The 20,758-nt window shown below is 38.3% G+C and overlaps 2 protein-coding genes across 16 annotated transcripts in view; one reads left to right on the top strand and one right to left on the bottom strand.

Moving 5' to 3' along the window:
• AASDH (aminoadipate-semialdehyde dehydrogenase) overlaps positions 1-13,723 on the top strand; it is a 43,991-nt gene extending 30,268 nt beyond the window's left edge. For all 4 annotated transcript variants that reach the window (XM_047091309.1, XM_047091308.1, XM_047091310.1 and 1 more), the window contains 8 exons: positions 160-332; positions 765-957; positions 1,575-1,690; positions 3,727-4,519; positions 8,870-9,033; positions 10,126-10,248; positions 10,952-11,083; positions 13,146-13,723. In XM_047091309.1, coding sequence (XP_046947265.1) covers positions 160-332; positions 765-957; positions 1,575-1,690; positions 3,727-4,519; positions 8,870-9,033; positions 10,126-10,248; positions 10,952-11,083; positions 13,146-13,535 — 2,084 coding nt within the window. In that variant the 3' untranslated portion in view covers positions 13,536-13,723. The remainder of the gene's footprint in view (positions 1-159; positions 333-764; positions 958-1,574; positions 1,691-3,726; positions 4,520-8,869; positions 9,034-10,125; positions 10,249-10,951; positions 11,084-13,145) is intronic.
• Positions 13,724-16,921: 3,198 nt separating this feature from the next.
• Positions 16,922-20,758, bottom strand: part of CRACD (capping protein inhibiting regulator of actin dynamics) — a 271,856-nt gene continuing 268,019 nt past the window's right edge. For 11 of the 12 annotated variants that reach the window (XM_047090892.1, XM_047090890.1, XM_047090895.1 and 8 more), the window contains one exon: positions 16,922-19,711. In XM_047090892.1, coding sequence (XP_046946848.1) covers positions 19,551-19,711 — 161 coding nt within the window. In that variant the 3' untranslated portion in view covers positions 16,922-19,550. The remainder of the gene's footprint in view (positions 19,712-20,758) is intronic. The other variant, XR_006964274.1, reaches the window with a different exon arrangement.

Genomic DNA, 20,758 nt, shown 5'->3' with positions numbered 1-20,758 from the left:
AATTTTATCAGGTGATGTTTAAAAGTGTGCTGCCCATGTAACTATTCAAAATGTGAAACTCAGTAACAGCTTTTGAAGATGTTCTTGATTTGATGGTTTTTAATATATCTCTCATGGATTTTTTTTTTTTTATTACACTGGTGTTTATATCTTGTGAAGGTGGCAAAAACAGAGTGTGTTTTCTTGATGATGAAATGATAGTACCGCTTGGCACAATGCGAGCCACGGGAGACTTGGTGACGGTGAAAGATGGAGAGATGTTTTTCCTGGGACGCAAGGACAGTCAGATCAAACGATATGGCAAACGTCTTAACATTGAATTTGTGCAACAAGTAAGACTATTTAAATATTAAATATCTACTAACATATGTAGGTATTAAAGGTAGCCACCACCAATTTTCTGTACTGGGGTTCTCTATTAGTATTATTTAAACCTAAGATTTTTGTATTAATAATGAATTGCAATAAAAGACATGACTAATTCAGTGTGGCCCTTCAGCATAAAGAGATGGTTGTTTTTTAAATAAGTGACAGAGTGGATTTTAACAACTGAAAATAATGGTTTACTTTGCTCTGGGAGCTATTATTTTGAAAAACATTAAGAACCCAGTGTTCTGGCTACAGTAACAGTAGCAATCAATTTTTTAAAAATCTCTAGCTATTTTACAGTTTAATTTGTGTTGATTTCAGACATAAGAAGTTTGAGCATTTAGGAAGTTTGCTTTTAAATGTCCTCTGACAAATTGGGATAATCTCTCTCACAGGTTGCTGAAGGACTTCAGCAAGTAGAGTCCTGTGCAGTTACATGGTATAATCAGGAAAAATTAATTCTGTTCATGGTGTCCAAAAATGATGTAGTAAAGGAATACATCTTTAAAGAACTGCAGGAACATCTTCCAAGCCATGCCATCCCGGATGAACTTGTGTTGATTGATTCTCTACCATTTACATCTCATGGTAAAATCATTTGAAGCAGATGTGTTTCAGCGCCAAGTGAATACTAATTGTATTCATAACTAGTTTAAAGGCTTCTTAATTCTTATTCTAAGTAATACTGGCATATGTTGAGGTAGACCCTCTGTTAAGTACTTTGTATAATTAACCCACTTTATTTATCTCTAGAAAATCCTGGGAGTAAGTTGTATTATTCCCATTTACAGATAAGGAAAATAAGGCTTAAAGAGGTTAAGTAATTTTGACAAAATTATATTGCTGGTTAGTGGTAGAATTGAAATTATAAGACTGATTTCAGAACATATGCTCCTAATGACCACATTGCCTTTCCAATTTCATCTTTATCTAATATTTACATCAAAACGCAGTAATTGCTCAGTCGGTAGGACCATTTCTTTAACTCTTTAAGATAAACACTAGCTCCTCCTTTCTTCTTTTCTTATCTGTTACCTACAACATTTTTGGTAGCATGGGACTGCTTTCTTTAGAACTGATTTTCCTATCACAAACTATTCTATAGGAATTCTAACTTTTACAGTGAAAAATGTATGTATTCTTATAACTAATGAAGATAGTAGAAAGGATTTGTGCTGAAATTTTAAAATTATTTCTCTTTTAAGGCAAAATTGATGTTTCTGAGTTAAACAACATATATTTAAACTATATAAACTTGAAGTCTGAGTGTAAACTCAGTGGAAAAGAGGAACTTTGGGAAAAATTACAGCATTTGTGGAAGGTACAACTTTTTAATTTTTTTTAATGTTTATTTTTTAATTTTCTTTAATGTTTATTTATTTTTGAGAGACAGAGACAGCATAAGCAGGGGAGGGGCAGAGAGAGAGGGAGACACAGAATTGGAAGCAGTCTCCAGGCTCTGAGCTGTCAGCACAGAGCCTGACACGAGGCTCAAACTCATGAGCTGTGTGATCATGACCTGAGCCGAAATTGGCCACTTAACCGACTGAGCCACCCAGGCACCCCTTAAATGTTTATTTTTGAGAGAGTGCACGTGCTTATGCTTGAATGTGCTTGAATGGGAGAGGGGCAGAGAGAGAGAGGGAGACAGAGGATCCAAAGGGGGCTCCATGCAGAGAGCCTGATGCGGGGCTTGAACTCACGAGCTATGAGATCATAACCTGAGCTAAAGTCAGATGCTTAACCAACTGAGCTACCCATGCTCCCCATGGTTCAATTTTTAAGATGCAAATTTCTTTTTCTGAAGAGGTCATGTTATATTTTTGGGGAATGTTAGCATCCTAATGAGTCTGATAAACTTTTCTAAGAATTATTATTAATGCCCAAATGTTAAGTAATATACTTTTGTTTATTCAATTTATATTAAATTAAGAGTTGTCTAGGTTAATATCAAGCCTCCCTCGCCATAAAGAAATTTATTGGAAGTGAGGTAGACACAAAGGCACAGGAAGACAAGACCTATCTTGACATAACTTTTCCCTAATGGGGCAGTGGGAGTGCAGTGCTTGTCAGAGTTGAGAAAATGGCCAAATCTTGGTATAGTACAATCTGTGGCATAAGGACTTATGTCCTTATTCCGGAAGAACTAGCAGTAACAACACGTATGTTTCTGCTTAATGGAATTTGTATATACAGATCTTCCTCAACTTATGATGGAGTTACATGGTGATAAACCTAGTGTAGGTTGAAATTTTCCTAAGTCAAATTGCATTTAATACACCTACCGAACATCATAGCTTAGTCTAGCCTACCTTAAGTGTGCTCAGAACATTTACATTAGCCTACAGGTGGACAACATCTGACACAAAGCCCTGTGTATAATAAATTGTTGAATATCTTACATGTAAGTTATTGAATACTGTACTGAAAGTGAAAAACAGAATAGTTGTGTGGGTACAGAATAGTTCTAAGCATATCAGTTGTTTTGTGATCACATGGCTGACTGGAAGCTGTGGCTCTTAGCTGCTGCCCAGCATCATGAGATAATGCATGTTGCTTGACTGGGAAAAGATCAGAATTTGAAGTACAGTTTCCCTTGAATGTATATTGTTTTTGCATCATTGTAAAGTTAAGATATCTTAAATCATTGTAAGTTGGGGGTTCTGTGTGTGTGTGTGTGTGTCAATTTAAATTTATTTTGAAATATGTGTATATATGTATATATGTGTATATATATGTATATACATATATATTACATTACAATTTAAATTTATTTTGAAATATATGTATATATATGTATATATGTATATACATATATTTATATATATTACAACCATAGGTCAGTACAGTTTTTCTTACAAATGTGGAGTTTTCTGAAGGGTTCTGAAAAGAGGATATAATTATATAGTTTTATTTGAAAATAAAGGATATTCTGATAAAACTCTTATCTGCTTCATTTTTAGATTCTTAGAAAATAATTTCAATTTATATGAAGCAAATGAAGACAAAGATTGTTCCCATATTATATAAATATTAGATATTAGTATCTTGTGGACTTTATAATTAATAAGTCATGTTTTTATAATTCTAGGCCCTATTTTATGGGTGGGGAAATCACTCTAAAGGGAAATATAATTTGCAGTTTTATAGTGAGTTTGTGATAAAATTGGTGGCATGGTGATGGTTCCCTTTACTATAAAGAAAATAATTTTAAAATTTAATTATTAAAAATATTTGTTTTGCGTGTCTTTTGTTCATATCATTAATGTAAGTACTATCCTTTATATATTACCTATAAATTGGTTGAATGTTTTGGTTTTAGGTCTTTACCACATTTCTCCCTTTTCTCCTCTATAGTCTATTCTGAGTCTCTCAGAACATCCTTTGAAGGTTCCTGATGAGTCACTCTTCCTAAATAGTGGTGGAGATTCCTTAAAGTCCATACGGCTCCTCAATGAGATTGAAAAACTAGTTGGCACATCAATACCTGGGCTTCTGGAAATTATTCTTAGCAGTTCCATTTTAGAGATTTACAATCACGTCCTTCAAACGGTGTTTCCAGATGAAGATCTGCTATTTAGCAAGAATTATGCCATGAAAAGAAAATTCAGCGATATTAATCAAGAGGAAATCAGTGGAAAATCTTTACCTCAGAAATCTGTCCTGACTTTAAGTTGTGACAGTGAGCTAGCTGCTTTTATTGCAGTGAGCAGAGGGAGTCAGATTTTGTCTCTGAATTCGGAGTTTTTAACTAAGTTAGGACTTGGCTCTTCAGCCCGTTCTTCCAATTTAATTTCACAGACTAACATTCAGAATGTGACAAGCCTAAATCCTCCAGCTCTTACTGGGAAGTCAAAAGATCCATCCTGTGTTGCAGAAGTTTCTCACGAGGGAACATCTGTGATAGAAGCCAAGAAAATGGAGCTTCATGTGAGGTGGAGGACGGACACAGGCAAATGTGTGGATGCTTCCCCTCTGGTTGTCATCTCCGCTGCTGCTACGTCCTCTGTAACTGTGTACATTGGCTCCCATTCCCACAGAATGATGGCAGTTGACCTTTACTCTGGGAAGGTGAAATGGGAACAGATTTTGGGAGGTCGAATTGAATCCTCAGCATGTGTATCTAAGTGTGGAAACTTTATTGTAGTGGGTAAGTTTCCATATGATAATGCTAGTAGGAGCAAGTTAAATTTAAAAATCTATGTATGGTAGCTTTGGTTGTTGTCAATTATGGTTACCCACATGCTAATTCACAGTGTGGGTCTTGGGTCATAGTCTCTGGATTTGAACCTAGCTCTAAAACTGTTATCAGCTTTGTGAACTTTGACAAGTTGCTGGACCTTTTAGGACCTTAGTGTTCTTAGTTTTATAATAAATAAAACCCGTTGCATCATAAATTGTCCCCAAACTTAATGGTTTAGGGTAGCAAATATCTCACAGTTTCTGAGGTCAGGAATTTAGGAGCAGCGTAGCTGGGAGTCCTGGCTGAGGGTTTCCCATGTGGCTGCAGCCATCTGAAGGCTTGACTGGGCTGAAAAATCTTCCAAGACAGCTATCTCATACTGCTGCTGGCAGAAGGCTTCAGTTCTTGGCCGGTTCGTGGCAGGAAGCTTCTGTTCTTGTCACATGGACCTCTCTGTAGGCTGCTTGAGTGCTCTCACAACCTGGCAGCTGACTTCCCTCAGACTGAGTGGGGGAGGGGGGCTGGTGGGGAGGGGAGGAGCAAGGCAGTACTTTTAGGACCTTGTTTCCAAAGTTGCATACCATCATTTTTGCTTGTGTTCATTAGAAGCACATCATTAAGCCTGGCCTATACTCAAGGGGAGGGGAATTTAGGCTCCATCTCTTGAAAGTAAAAGTGTCAGAGAATTTGTGGACAGATTTTAAAACCAGTACAATCATCATAGAGCTTTTGTTTGTTTGTTTGTTTTTATTTTAATTCCAGTGTGGCTAACACAGTGTTATATTAGTTTCAGATGTACAATAGAGTAATTCAACAATTTCATATGTTACTTAGTATTCGTCATAAGTGTACTCTTAATCCCCATCCCCTATTTTACCCATCCCCCCACCCAGCTCCCCTCTGGTGACCATCAGTTTGTTCTCTCTAGTTAAGTATCTGTTTCTTGGTTTGTCTCTTTTTTTCAGTTTGCTCATTTGTTTTGCTTCTTAAATTCCACATACATCATAGAGCTTTTGAGAGGATTGAGATAATTGCTTATAAATCCTTTAGTACATTGCTAGGTACAGACTGAGGGCTCATTAAGTGTTGTTAGCTACTAGCTGCTAATCATTTTCATTAAAGTATAGGTGACTTTTACTTTACTAAATATGGGGTCCAGGTGTAATGCCTCTCCTTGACTACCATTGTCTTTACTCCCCCTACTACATTAAGTTTTACTTTATATGCTTGTGGAATCTTGTGCTGAGTGCTTAGGAATATGCCTCCCTACTTGTGCTATCCTAGCTAGGATCTACTTGAATCTGAGTTTGATCCTTCCCTTTTGCCCACATACATTTTGAAAATATGCTACAGGGAACTTTCAGTTATATATGTGAATGAGTATGAATAATTTCCATCCATGAAAGTCAGCTTGTTGAAGTTAGTTTGCATCCCAAGTTTCTAGACTCAAAGCCTGGGACACATGGGGGTCTAGACATTTTTAAATTAAGATCTAGTTTATATACAGGAAAACTTGCCCTCTTTAGTTTACAGTTCTGTGTTTTGACAAATGTGTACTGTCATGTAACCACTACCAAATGAAGAGTTCATTACTCAAAAGGTCTGTGTCACTTGTAGGCTTCCCTTCCCCTACCCCTAACCCCAGGCAACCACTGATCTGTTTTCTGTCCCACTAGTTTTACATTTTCTAATTTTTGCTTTTGAGTCTGGCTTCTCCTACTTAGCATGTGTTTGAGATTCATCCTTATTATTGAATGTATCCAGTTTCTTTTTATTGCTGAATATTCTGTTGTCTGGACAAATCATACTCTATTCACATTTGGGTCGTTTCCAGTTTTTCACAATTACAAATAAGACTGATATAAGCATTTGTAAGCAGGATATTATATGAATATAAGTTTTTAATTTCACTTGGGTCAGTATCTAGGAGGGGGAGATTATGCAGTAAGTATAGCTTTAACTTTGTAAGAAATTGCCAAAATATTTTCCTGGTGACTGAGCCATTTTGCCTTCCGACCACCAGTGTATGAGAGGTCAAGCTGTTCCACATCCGTGCTAGTACTTGGTATTGTCAGTTTGAAAATCTTTTTATTTTAACCAGTCAGATTGTTATGGTGTAGTATTTCATTATGGCTTTATTTTTTATTTTAGAGAGAGTGAGCAGGGGAGAGGGGCAGAGGGAGAGAGAGAGAGCATCTTAAGGAGGCTCCATGCTCAGTGCAGAGTCAGATGTGGGGCTCAATCCCATGACTCTGGGATCATGACTTGAGCTGCAATCAAAAGTCAGACATTCATTATGTTTTTTTGTTTCTTTGTTTAGATTGTTAAGTTAATTTATTTTGAGAGAGAGGGAGAGGGAGAGAGGGAATCCCAAGCAGGCTTCACATTGACAGTGCACAGCTCAAACCCACAAACTGTGAGATCATGACCTGAGCCAAAGTCAGACACTTAACTGAGTTAAAACTGTGGTTTTAATTTGCATTTCCCTAGTGACTAATGATGTATTTTTTATGAATTTATTTGCCATCTGTGTATCTTTTATGACTTTTCAGATTTTTTTGCCCATTTTTTAAATTGTTATATTTGTTTTCTTCTTGGGATCTGAGAATATTATGTATTCTGGATACAAGCCCCTTATCTATAAGTGTTTTGCATGTTTTCTCCTAGGCTGTGGCTTTTTTTTTTCTTTCTTTCATTAACATAATGTCTTTTGAAGAGAAGTTCTTAATTTTAATGAAGTCCAGTTTATCATTTATTTTCTTTTCTGGATCATGCTTTTGGTGTCCTAGCCAAGAAAGTTTTGCCTGACCCAAGGTCACAAAGATTTTCTTCTGGAAATGAACTGAAGGAAATTTTTCATTACCCAACTGAGTCCTGGGGTACTTCACTGTGTAGGACATTTTTCTTCACCATAACTAAGAAGGCCACTTTCTTGCTACTAAGTAGTAACTGCTAGAAAGAAAACAGCACTGCAGTTACTCTGTAATTGGGCCTCAAATGAGCAGCAGTGGTTATATGGATAGGCAGAGTCATGTAAAGAGTGGTGGACCAGTGCCCAAAATCAGCTTGCCCTGATTTACATCCACTGCAGGGAACTTGAGTGATCTTCACTCTGTAGGTTTTGACCACGCCTACTGTCGCCTGAGTTATTCTGGCTACACCAAGTCAGGAACTCCTGCCCTAGCTTCTCACCTGTTGTAGCAGTTTGGGAAAAGCAGTCTGCTATAGTAGTTAAGTGCATAGGCTCTGAAGCTGGACTTCTTAGATTCAAATCCTGGCTCACCCACATGTCAGCTGAGTAGTTTTACCCTAGTAAAACTGTCTGTGCTTCCTTTTGTCATCTGTAAACTGCAGATATAACACTTCACAAGGTAAAAGCTCAATAAATGTTAGCTATTGTTAATGTTAGCATTTCTTGAACACCTGTGCACTGGGTATTCATATTATCTTTTTAAAAAATATTTTAGGGGCGCCTGGGTGGCGCAGTCGGTTAAGCGTCCGACTTCAGCCAGGTCACGATCTCGCAGTCCGTGAGTTCGAGCCCCGCGTCGGGCTCTGGGCTGATGGCTCAGAGCCTGGAGCCTGTTTCCCATTCTGTGTCTCCCTCTCTCTCTGCCCCTCCCCCGTTCATGCTCTGTCTCTCTCTGTCCCAAAAATAAATAAACGTTGAAAAAAAAAAATTAAAAAAAAAAATAAAAAATATTTTATTTATTTATCTTGAGAAAGAAAGAGCAAGTGGAGGAGAGGCAGAGATGGAGAGAGAAAGGATCCCAAGCAGGCTGTGCATCATCGGCACAGAGCCCAATATGGGGCCCAATGCAGAGCCCGACACTCACGAACCATGAGATCATGACCTGACCCAAAATCAAGAGTTGGATGCTCAACCAACTAAGCCATGCAGGCGCCCTTTAATCCATGTTATCTTAATTATTACAATAACACTGGAGTAGATGTGTCCACATGCAGGAGAAAATCTGAGGCTCAGCGATGCTGGGTAATTTGCCCAATGATGGCCATGAAGAGATTTGATTCCAGGTCTGTCAAAGCCTCTCTTCTGCACTGTGCTTCATTGTTTTCTCGGTAGTGAAGCACTTTATGGTACTTTAAAAACAAAATGAGGTATACCTACTAGTAGGTATTTTTACAAGTGATTACTATTTGGTTTTCTGCTTTACATTGCTGAAGTTTAAACCTGAGCTGAACATAGTAGTACACATAAAGAGCGTCAAATATATATAAATGGTCATGGTTTAGGCTAAAGAATTATTCTCTGGTGATGTATCTAAATCTCCTCTTTTGTATTTTGTTTCCCAACAGGCTGTTATAATGGGTTAGTTTATGTTCTGAAAAGTAATAGTGGAGAAGAATACTGGATGTTTACTACCAAGGATGCTGTCAAAAGCTCAGCAACCATGGATCCAACCACAGGACTCCTTTACATTGGATCTCATGACCAGCATGCATATGCTTTAGATATTTATGTGAGAAACCTCATCAGTTTCTTATAAGCTTAGAAGAGTAGGACACTGTCAAGTGCTCTTGACTAAGGGGGGGCCGGTATTCACTCTTCCCTAAGTTTAGCATTGCGGTCTGGGAAGAATGAGTTAATTAACAGTCTTAATATCTTAAGACATTTTTAACATCCTTACCAGATTTTCACAAATAAATTTGTTACTCAGAGTTTTTAAATCTAAAGAGCTTAGAATTACCATCTTGACAATATAAAGAATCACAAAGGGAAAAATATCAATAAGACCTGATAAGTTGGGGAAAACCATTTGAAGCAAATGTGACAGAGTTAAGATTCATTTATAAGAATAAATGGAAGAACAAACACAAATTATAAACACATGGAAAAATAAACAAGGAATATAAACATAAAAGACCCCAAAGAAGTGTCTAGTAAATGTATTTAAATGTTTCCTATCTTTAGTAATCAAAGGATTGAAAATTTAAACTACATGATAGATAACCAGATAGTATTAGACCAGAATATGTTAAATGCTGGTGGGGGGGGTGGTGCATTGTAACTAGTGAAGTCTCTGAAGAAAACAGTTGGGCCACAGCTAACTTCATATCCTTTGATTCAGTAAAATTCTTCTTCTAGGATTCTATCCTGCCAAAGTAATCAGAAACATGGACAGTTATGTGCACCGAGATGTCTATTACTAGGTTTTGTTATGATACCATGAAATTAGTTTGAAACAAGTTTCAGTGATAAGGTAGAGAAATAATTTTATGTTCAGATGAGATATTATGCATTAAAGTAATAGAGTTTTACCAAGTAAATGAGCTAAATTAGATGCCAGTATATATTCAGAATGATCTCAACTATATTAAACTATTGTATGTCCCAAAAAGATCAAAAGGGAAAATGCTGAAATATTTACAGTGGTTCTCTCTGGGTGGTCTTTGTAATCTTTATACTAACTTGAATCTCTACAGTGAGACTGTATTACTTTTATACTAAGAATAAAAATTTACATTAATTAAATAGAGGTGATATGAGAAATCAGATATGTAGATTTGTTAACTACCAGCAGAAACCAATTAATTTGTTTTCTTATTTGCAGAAAAAGAAGTGTGTTTGGAAGTTAAAATGTGGAGGAACTGTCTTTTCGTCCCCTTGTTTGAGCCTGATACCACATCATTTATATGTGGCTACACTGGGAGGCCTGTTACTGGCTATAAATCCTGTAGGCATAAAATAACATATTGATTTTATTATTTGTCTTGAATGTTTTATTTTTGCTTTGAATTCTGAAAAATTGAAGTATTTTTAAAAAATTTTAAGTTTATTAATTTATTTTGAGATAGACAGAGACCGTGTGAGTGGGGGAGGGGCAGAGAGAGGGAGACCGAGAATCCCTATCCGGCTCCACACTGCCAGTGCAGAGCCCAGTGCGGGGCCCGAACCCATGAAACCGTGAGATGTTGACTTGAGCCAAAACCAAGAGTCAGATGCTTAACTGACTGAGCCACCCAGGTGCCCCCTAAAGTAGTTTTTAATTAACTATAGTCCAGCTTTCACTGGACCAGAACTCCTTAAAAATGATTGATATGAAGATAGAAGTTCTATGTATGTCTTTGATCTGTTTTTTTTAAATTGGTAGAATTTTCTCAGTCATATTAAAACTTAGAATAGTTTAAGGATAGATCTTATGTTCTAATTATATCCTGGTTTTATTGTATGTTTTTATCTCACCTCTTATAAAGAGCACTGATTAATTTTATAGCTGTGTATATGTATGCTAGCTTCATTTATGATATCAGCATGCCATTATAGCACTTTCTGATGTTTATAACTTTGCCCCTGGGAGATTTTATGAGTTTGTTTCATAAAGGGTAATTGATTAGTAATATAATTTAAATGCTGTGAATTGCTTTTGCTCATGGCAGGCCACTGGGAACACAGTTTGGAAACATTCCTGTGGAAAACCACTCTTTTCTTCTCCACGGTGTTGCCTACAGTTTATTTGTATTGGCTGTGTAGATGGAAATTTACTCTGCTTTACTCACTTTGGAGAACAGGTAAAAAATTTCTGGTTCCGTTTTACATTATCTTTCTCAAAGTCATAATAGTTGGTGACAACTGAAGTAAAATTGTAAACATCATTTAAGTCATTGTATTGAAAACTAGTTTGATTTTAATTGTCAAGCCACAGGTTTCTTAATTTTGGAATGAGAGTATAGTAGATTGAAAAGATTCAAACACTGTTTTATTTGTGCCCTCCCCCAATTTTTTTTAAAGTTTATTTATTTTGACAGAAAGAGAAAGTGGGGTAGGGAGGGAGAGAAAGAATGCTAAGCAGGTTCTGTGCTGGTAGCACAGAGCTGGATGCAGGGCTTGAACTTATGAACGTGACCTGATCATGAGCTGAGATACAGTTAGACACTTAACCAACTGAGTCATCCAGGCACCCTGCCCTCCCCCAATTTTAAAAACTTGACCAGTTTTGGGGCATCTGGGTGGCTCAGTCAGTTGAGCGTCCGACTTTGGCTCAGGTCATGATCTTATGGTTCATGAGTTCGAGCGCCCTGTTGGGCTCTGTGCTGACAGCTCAGAGCCTGGTACCTGCCTTGGATTCTCTCTCTCGCTCTCTGTCCCTCCCCCACTCATGCTTTGTCTATCAAAAATTAACATTAAACAAACAAAAACTTTACCAGTTTTTAGGCAATTTTATTATAATTTCTATTGAGGTGTTGAACATTTATTTATTTATTTTGAGAGAGAAAGAGAGAGCATGAGTGGGTTAAGGGCAGACAGAGAGAGATGGAATCCCAGGCAGGCTCCGTGCTGCCAGCACAGAGCCTGATGTGGGGCTCGAACTCACAAAACTGAAATCATGACCTGAGCCGAAATCAAGAATCTCACACATTTAACTGACTGAGCCACCCCGGCACCTCAAGGTTTGAACATTTAAAGATGCCCCTGCTTTTTCTATGAAAACCAAAATAGGTGGCATAACCCAAATTGCATTGTATGAAGTGCCATCTTCAACTTCATGACTGGCAGGGTAGGCTTCTTCTGCATTACATTAGGTCTTTTTTGGGGGGGGGGGGAAGGATAATCTCCACTTCTTTATCCACAAGTGACTATCACTGGTGGCCCAACTGCTGCTGTAGGTTTGATGTTGGGGACTATTTGTATACTTGAGAGAGTGCTAACTCCACCCTGAGTTAGCCCAGTGGTGGCCAGTGTTGCTCTGGTGCTTTTTTTTTATTCTACTTTCACTCTGCCTGGCCTGGCAGTTCCTTGATGTGGGACAATTACTTTGTGATGAGATCTTTTGTGATGTTCACTTAATATTTTTACTTACAAAATAATTTGAACATATTCTCACCTTTAGATTCCTAAGAAGTAAGAAGAGGCAGATACTGTTACTCCTATTTTTTTGGGTGAACCATAGATGAAAATGATTTTTCCAAGTGGACAGAATTAAGATTACAAATCCTGTTTCATGAAGATGCCCACTGTTCTCATTTTGTTTGCTTTTTATTCTGCTTTTACTGTAAACACTACCTTAGACTTGTGCCTTTTCCTTCTTTTCTTCAAAATATTGGCCGACAGGTTTGTCTATGGTACCTTTAAAATAAGTAGAGAGTATATATCCACAGGCAGACACACAACTCATGGCTTTTTGTTTAAACCTTTAATTTGAATTATTGCACATAAATTTTCCTTTTCAGTCACTTTCATCTTCTTACATTAGGAGAATAGAACAAGATCTAGTTTTTAATAAGATACATTGAAAACTGAGTGTAGTTTTATCTTTGAACTTAGTGTCTCTGAACATAATAGTAATAGCTTGCTCTTGAATGGGGTTCAAATTAGTTTTATTTCATCACATTCTGCATAGCAGTGACTCATGTAGTAAGAACACTCCAGTGTATTTTGTTCTAGATTTTACCACTGGGAACAGAGGTATAATTTGAGAATGATACTTTTCAGAAAAAGCCATTATTTCCTCTCTCTGTGTGTAGTTACCATTTAATAGCTTACATTGCTTACATTTTTATTAAGAATTTCCTAAAGCTTTACAGGACAATTGTTGAACTTAGATGAATTATTTTTGCCTTTCTCGTCCTTCAGGTTTGGCAGTTCTCTACCAGTGAACCAATCTTTTCATCCCCATGTACCTCAGCATCAGAGCAAGAAATATTTTTTGGTTCCCATGATTGCTTTATCTACTGTTGTAATATGAAAGGTCACCTCCAGTGGAAATTTGAAACTACTTCCCAGGTGTATGCAACACCGTTTGCTTTCTGTTACCAAGATTGTAGCAATGAAATGTTGCTGGCAGCAGCATCTACTGATGGGAAACTGTGGATCTTGGAATCTAAGAGTGGACGATTGCAAAGTGTGTATGAACTTCCTGGACAAGTCTTTTCTTCTCCTGTGGTCTGGGAATCAATGCTTCTTATTGGATGTAGAAATAATTATGTTTATTGTCTGGATTTGTTGGGTGGACATCAAATATAATCAAGTACAGTCCTTATTCGATTATCTGAGATATCTGAAAATATTTTATCGTTACAGAACATGTGGATTAGTCTTATTTTATACTAAAGATTATTTTTGCTTAAGAAACTTGTCTATGAGGGGCGCCTGGGTGGCGCAGTCGGTTAAGCGTCCGACTTCAGCCAGGTCACGATCTCTCGGTCCGTGAGTTCGAGCCCCGTGTCGGGCTCTGGGCTGATGGCTCAGAGCCTGGAGCCTGTTTCCGATTCTGTGTCTCCCTCTCTCTCTGCCCCTCCCCCATTCATGCTCTGTCTCTCTCTGTCCCAAAAATAAATAAACGTTGAAAAAAAAATTTAAAAAAAAAGAAACTTGTCTATGATACTTTATTGGAGAATGATCATATTTTACTTCCTATAGCGGAACAAATGCTTTTAAAAGGAATTACACAACAAAAACATCAATTTATTTAGTAGCACTCTTTGAATTAGGCTATGGATATTTTACTTTGGGCTTTTTTCTTTTTTTTATAGACTTCTGTGAAAAAGAAGATCAGAGTTTACTTGGTGCGTTAAAAACTCAGTCCATGATGTAATACACCATTTACTTATTTACAGTGAGATCTATTAACGAAAGGTTTTCAGAGGTAGGATGTTTTTTATCAAATTAGGTTCCTTATTTAGTATGTTTAAGTGAACAAAATACCAGTATTGAACTATATCTATGTATATATTTATCTCTCTTCCTATAATAGTTCCTTTGATTTATCCTCTTTTTTCCATTTTTGATATACAAATCTTGATGAATATTTTTGTGTCTGTATTTCTCAATTTATTAGATTTTGTGATTGTATGTCCTTTTTTCACTGGCTTGGAGGTAGGAAACACAACAAAAACCAGGAAAGAAAAAACTCTATGTACTTTTAAGTGTCCTGATTCTCTTAATGTGTATGGTTTGGGGCTGGACCTGCTTCTCCAGTGCCATAGTCCTTTGCTTATACCTGCATTTGCTTGGTATGAAGTTGCCCCCGGTGAATTATAGCTCCTCCTGGGAGCCAGGCCCTGTATGCGTCTCCTCTTGCACCTGGGCTTGGTCCATGATTTGCTTTAACCAACAGAATGCAGTGGAGGTGACACTAATGTCACTTCTGAGCCCAAGATTTAAGAAGGGCTGGGCACTTCTGCTCTCATGGGATCCCAGAGCTGCCACATGAGAAGTCTGGCAGCTAGACGGAGAGGCCATGTCGTGAGGGAATGGCCCTGACGTTTACTAAGAAAACCAAGGAAGCCAGAGAACCAAGGACAGGTGAAGCCCCACACATGTGGCCCCCAGCATTCCAGCCAGCCCCCAGCTATTCAGGCCATTCTGGTGCCAGACATTTAATTTCTCACCCATAGAATCCTGAGAAATAATAAAATGGCAGTTGTTTTAAGCCACTAAGTTTTAGGGTAGTATGTTACGAGTAGGGAGTTTTAGGTGGTAGCAGCAGGGATCACTGGAGCAGAAGTTATGTCATCTTCTTTTCCATGTCACTTAAATTACTCAGATGAAAAAATGTCTCAATTTTCCTTGAAATTTCACGATATATTAGCTCAGGTAATAAAGCAGCTTTTTTTTTTTTTTTTTTTTTTTTTTTTTTGCTATGGTACTATGAATTTAGCCACTAGTGGTAGTAATAATAATAACTATTTAGGGCATATTACATCCCAGACACTTGTGCTCAGGCACTTAAAGTAACAAAAATGTATCCTGTTGTTCACCTTCCCTTTTCTACAGTCAACTGTGGTATCATTTAACTGGTCCATTTATTCGTCAGTAAAGTCTCAAATATCAGACATGCCAGAGTCCTTGGTTGCAAGCTATAGAAGTCAACTTAGGCTATTTTAAGCAGAAAAGAATTTTTAAAAAGAATATTGAATAGCTTGGAGAATTGCAACAAGGGCTAGAGCTATACAGCCAGGAATAATGAATGCCTGAAATCAGCATGACTGTGGCCTGGAGAAGACACAGCTGCTGTTCTTGAACCTCTAAATGCTCAGACCACTAATGCTAGATAGACAGTTACCCACCACTGTCAGACTTCCTCATTAATTTCAACTGGGAGACAAATTCAGAGTCTCTTCCAATTTTAAGTGAAACAGGTTCCATGCCCCTGATAGAGTACAGGAAAGCACATATCGGGCATTTCATCTTTGGTGGTGGGAGGTGAGTGCAAGACCCATGAGTTGGGAGATTTCCCCAAACCTAGAGTGGGGATTGAGGTACAGACTGGTCAAAAAGAACAACATCTCTTCTGCCAAGTTTTAGATCAGTGCTTCTTAAATCTTTTTTTTTTTTTTTTTTTTTGAGAGTGAGAGACATAGAGGGAGAGAGAATCTCACAAGGGACAGAGAGAGTGCGAGCCCAAAGTGGGGTTCAAACTCACGAACCATGAGATCATGACCTGAGCCAAAGTCGGATGCTTAACCAACTGTACCACCCAGATGCCCCCAGTTCTTCTTAAATCTTAATGTATTAGCCATCTGAAGCTCTTGTTAGAGTGAAATGCACGTTAACAGTTGAGAGGGCTGAAAGTGTGTTTTGCTGGGCCATAATGGAACCTGAGGCAAAAAGAAAAATCAGCAATACTGATCCTGTCCTTATTTAAAATTTTGATAATTGTTCATGTTGGAATTTGTATGAATTTTTATTTTATTAAGTAATCTCTAGGCCCAGTGTAGGGCTTGAGCCTACAACCCTGAGATCAAGAGTCACATGTTCTACCGACTGAGCCAGCCAGGTGCCCCAAGTACTAATATATATTATATATAGTACCTATATATATAATATACATTATATATAACACCTATATATAATATACATTATATATAACATATAATGTATATATACTGTATATATATAATGCATATATTTGTATATAATTGTATATATAATGTATATTATATATATGCATACATACTATATATACTATATATATAATACTGTATGAAAATAGTATTTTTCTTGATTACATAGTTTGTGGCACCCAAGATGAATGCCTCACATCACTCACTTGGCCCTAGTGCAGGCCTGTGAGTCAGTAGGTCTGGCCTGGGACCCTAAGCTGCCTTTCACAAGGTCTCAGCTCTCTCAGCTCCAGCCACTGTTGCTGTTCTGGGGCCCATGTGTTGTGTAAGGAGGCTGTAGGATTGTTTTGTCTGGGATGCAGATCATTTAATTCCAATTTAGGATGGAGATAAACATTTTATTTGCCCCTACTCATTACTTATCTCTAAAACACCTAGTAAAAAATATAAGGTAGCACATAAAATGCCTTGAAATTTCTCTTTCTCAACAAAAGCTATATGAGTTTGCTTATAGTCATTGAAAATAGTAAAAACTTCAACTTGAAAAGGAAATTCCATCAGTGCTGAAGATCTTGTATGTATTTTTTATTGAAAGATCTCTTTCCTTCAATAATGGACATTTTACATTAAAACTTTATACAACCAAAAATCTCAAAATAATATTAAAATCACACTAAGATATTTTTCATTGTTGTCTCTACTTAATTTTATTATTGGTTAAAAATATTGCAAGACACTGTAACTAATGTTTCTGCTTTAAAATAAGCAATTAAACTAAATGTCACAAGAAGAGACAATGAATACATACTATAATTTGCTGATAACTGGCTAAAATGATAATAGTAATTAATGTGTAAGAAACAATTGCACTTGAAAAATTAAAAAAGTAAACAAAAACTCTCTATATGTTTATGAACAGAGTTAATCGGTTAACCTTGCCAAGAGAAGTATGTGTTTCAAGTTTAAAAAAAAATTTAACATAGCAATCATTGATTTAAAAAAAAAAGTGTTTTTGTTTTGAATTTCCCCCATAGTTTGTTAATCAGAAAAGACTGCAGCACAACTAAAGCAAAATAACACTTCATTGGTATTTAGTGCAATTTGGAGTCATTTTACATGAAATATTAAACATGTACCCTTCAGGAAGTGGTTGAAAGTAAGTGCTCTGTCCCTTTCCCCAGTGTACTCTTAACTTCTAAAGACTTTCATAGGAGCTTTGTGACTAAGGCGTTTCTCCTATGTGGTATGTGAGCCAGTAGAGAGTTGACTCTTCTAAGTATTCTTCTTCAGTGATCTGATTTCTTCCCCCTGTTCTCCACCCTTACTGTGGTATTATCCAAAGCTGGCAGGATGAAAGACAAAGTTTGGAAGAATTACTGTAGCACTAGAATACCAGGGCTCTAGGTGGAAAGACTGCCATTCAAAAGGGTGTTATGTTAGTAATGAAATCACTGAAAACTAACAAATGCCTACATGTTTGATTTAGAAATGAACATCAGTGTGGAAAACATGCATTGGAATATTAATTGCTTCCCGCAGGAATAAAAAAAAATTCAAGTTACACTGATTCTTAACAGTCTGATCCAGTATATATAATATTAAATCCGACTTGCAAGAGTACAACTATCCGCTTGACCACACTTGCCAGTTGCTACCATGAGGTTGAGCCATCATTTCCAGAAGATGCCTTCTATATGGTAAATGACAGAATAATAACAGCACATTGCATGTTGAGGGAGCTCAGCATGATGGATACTGATAAAATGTGTTTTTGTAGGAGAGGAAAAAGGAATGTGATTCCCCTTGCACTGAGTGAAGGATGTGTACTTGTATTGTGGAGTCAGAATCTTAAGAAAAGTTGAATATGCCGGCACCATGAAATAGAAAGTGTGGGTTTGCTGGTATGTCTATGCTTCATGCTTGCCATGTCCCTTCTTTGGACCACATGTGTGGAGCAACAAGGCCACTTTAGACTCTGAGATGTTTTTTAAAGGTAGCAAGGTGAATGCTCAAAATTATAAATGCTCTTGAACATTTGACTCTAAATATGAATCATTCAGTTACGATAAAGAAAGAAACTTTCCATAGGAAGTCCTTAGTACAAAGGCTCCAAATCTTGGCTTCCTGTCAATTTTCCCTAAAGACCTAAGGGAATATTCAGAGACATGTAACGTCAGTAGCCTCTCCTATCTTGTAATAAATGGCTGGTTTGGGGGATGGGTTATTCTTCCTCTCTCACTTTTGCTTCTTGGGGTGAAATGAGCCTCCCTTTCAGAGTTTTAAAAGCTAGATTACACTGGAAGCAGTTTATCCCAAGGTTCTCAACCTTTGGGATGTATCAGAATTCGTCTGAAGAGTTTTGCCAGAATAGACAGTCCTGGCCCATCCTCAAAGGATCTAATTTGGTAGGTAGGACTGGGATGGAGCCAGAACATCTTAAGTACCACTGCACTAGATGGGGATTCTCAGAGACGGAAAGAGAATATGTTGCTTCCTTTCTTCATGATGGTAAATAAAAATGTTGCCTAGGAGCCAACTGGGCCAAATGTTTAATATGTTCTTAAGGGAGTCCTGGTGTGGCAGGACCTGTAGAATAGCAGTGTGGTCGACATGTGCATGTTACAGTTTCAGACCAGGGAGAATTCAGAAAAGCAAACACGGAAAGAGGTGGCAGCCCGACTGTTATGATACCTAGTTACTCACTGCATTCAGGAGAATGGGAATTATTGTTTCTATCTATATGATCCTTTCTTTCACCATTACCGTAGAAAAGGAAAGAAACCACCAAACAAATGGTAGGGTAAACTGGAGTAGAGAATCACAAACCATTACAAATATTGGCAAAAGGACATGTTGTTCTAAATGGTGTGTGGGTGTGTTATGTGTGGAGCGCTGTAGAATGGGCATGGTAGGCTCTCGTAAGAAGTTCTTAGTTTGGAGATTTTGCTTCGTGTGGTCCCTCAGATGGAATTTTCTCTTGAGAACGAGGAGGAGCTCAAGGCACCAGGACCTAGGATTGTGCAAATACACTCTTTACAAGGAACGCCACCAGTTCCGTTTCTAAACAATTATTTTAGAGCCTATAAAACATGCTGCTTTTCCCTAGCTTGGTTTCTTTACCTCATATAAAAAATAAATAACAAGGGCAAGAGAAGAGCCAATAACTGGCAACAGGAGTGGGTTAAGAGTCACTCTACTTAATGATCTGTGGACAGTCGCTCCAGGCCTTGGCTTTCCTTTTGGCCAACGCCAACCAAGCTGGTTCTGTTGACACGGGGGCAGCGTCTGGGGTTGAGAACCTCTTGGTGACTTCTTTGACCAGCGGTGCAGGGGGAGCTGAATCCGAAATCTCCACTGAATCGTGTTTAGAAGGAAAAGAATAAAAGTCAGAACCACATTTTGATGTATCAGAAGCGTAAGATTTCAGGGCCAGCCAACATGGCGGAAAAGTAGGGGGATCCATACTTCCCATGTCTCTCAAACAGAGAGTCTAGAAGGAAAAGAGACAGGAGTCTAACAAGGAGACACTGGGACAACCTGACGGGCTGTAGGTGGGTGATTGTGAACTGGGGGAGATAAAACGGGCCGTGTAGGCATGGAGAGGAAGGATCCTCTTCTGCAGAGAGACAAAGGGAAGAGAAAGAGTGGCTGGGGAAGTGTAGGACTGTATCTAGACAAGAGAAAAACCTCCGACCAGGAATGGAGAGGGATCCCATCTCTAACTCTGGGGCCTTCGTACTGGGGCCGGCTTCCCTGTTTGTGCACCTGGGGAGGAGGGGAGCCACCACCGGGTTCGGGGGCAGGTCAGGGACGCAGTCCACAGTAGGAGAAAGCAGTCCTCTCCCTGAAGTACTGTGGCACAGGACAAAACCAGCTGGGACAACATAGGCGCTTCCCCAGGGCTGGGGCACATGGAGCGGGAGTTTAAATCCCAGCCAAGTACCAGGGCATGGAAGTTGGCAGAGCGAGACAGACCTCCTCATCTGTGCCCACAGCACAGCGAGGACGGCGCAGTGATTTGGGACACTGGTCAGTGGAGAAGAGGCTGGGAGGTCGCCATTTTTCTCCCCACCACGACCAAGGTGGGGCCTCAGGGATGGGTCCCTGGGGCCCACAGTGGAGGTGGGACCCGCCTACACCAAACCACGCCCCTTCATGCCAGGTAACTGCATGTCTACTGGAGTGGGATAGATGCTGAGGAACCAGATGGCCCCCTCCTCCAGACTAGTGCTGCTGCATTGCCTGGATTAATTCTAGGACAATTCTTGTTATTTAGATATATTCTTCCTTCCTTTTCTCCTTATCTCTTCCCTCCTCTATACTGGGTACTCTGGTTGTTGGTTTGTTTTAGCAGACATATTTAATCCATTCTCTTGATACATGTTCTACACCACCTCCTTT

This window comes from Lynx rufus, unplaced genomic scaffold (genome assembly GCF_022079265.1).
Source record: "Lynx rufus isolate CCGP_SWC_20201006 ecotype Redwood Valley unplaced genomic scaffold, mLynRuf1.p SCAF_3, whole genome shotgun sequence".
Taxonomy (NCBI): Eukaryota; Metazoa; Chordata; class Mammalia; order Carnivora; family Felidae; genus Lynx; species Lynx rufus.
This window is presented reverse-complemented; position numbering and strand designations above follow the sequence as displayed.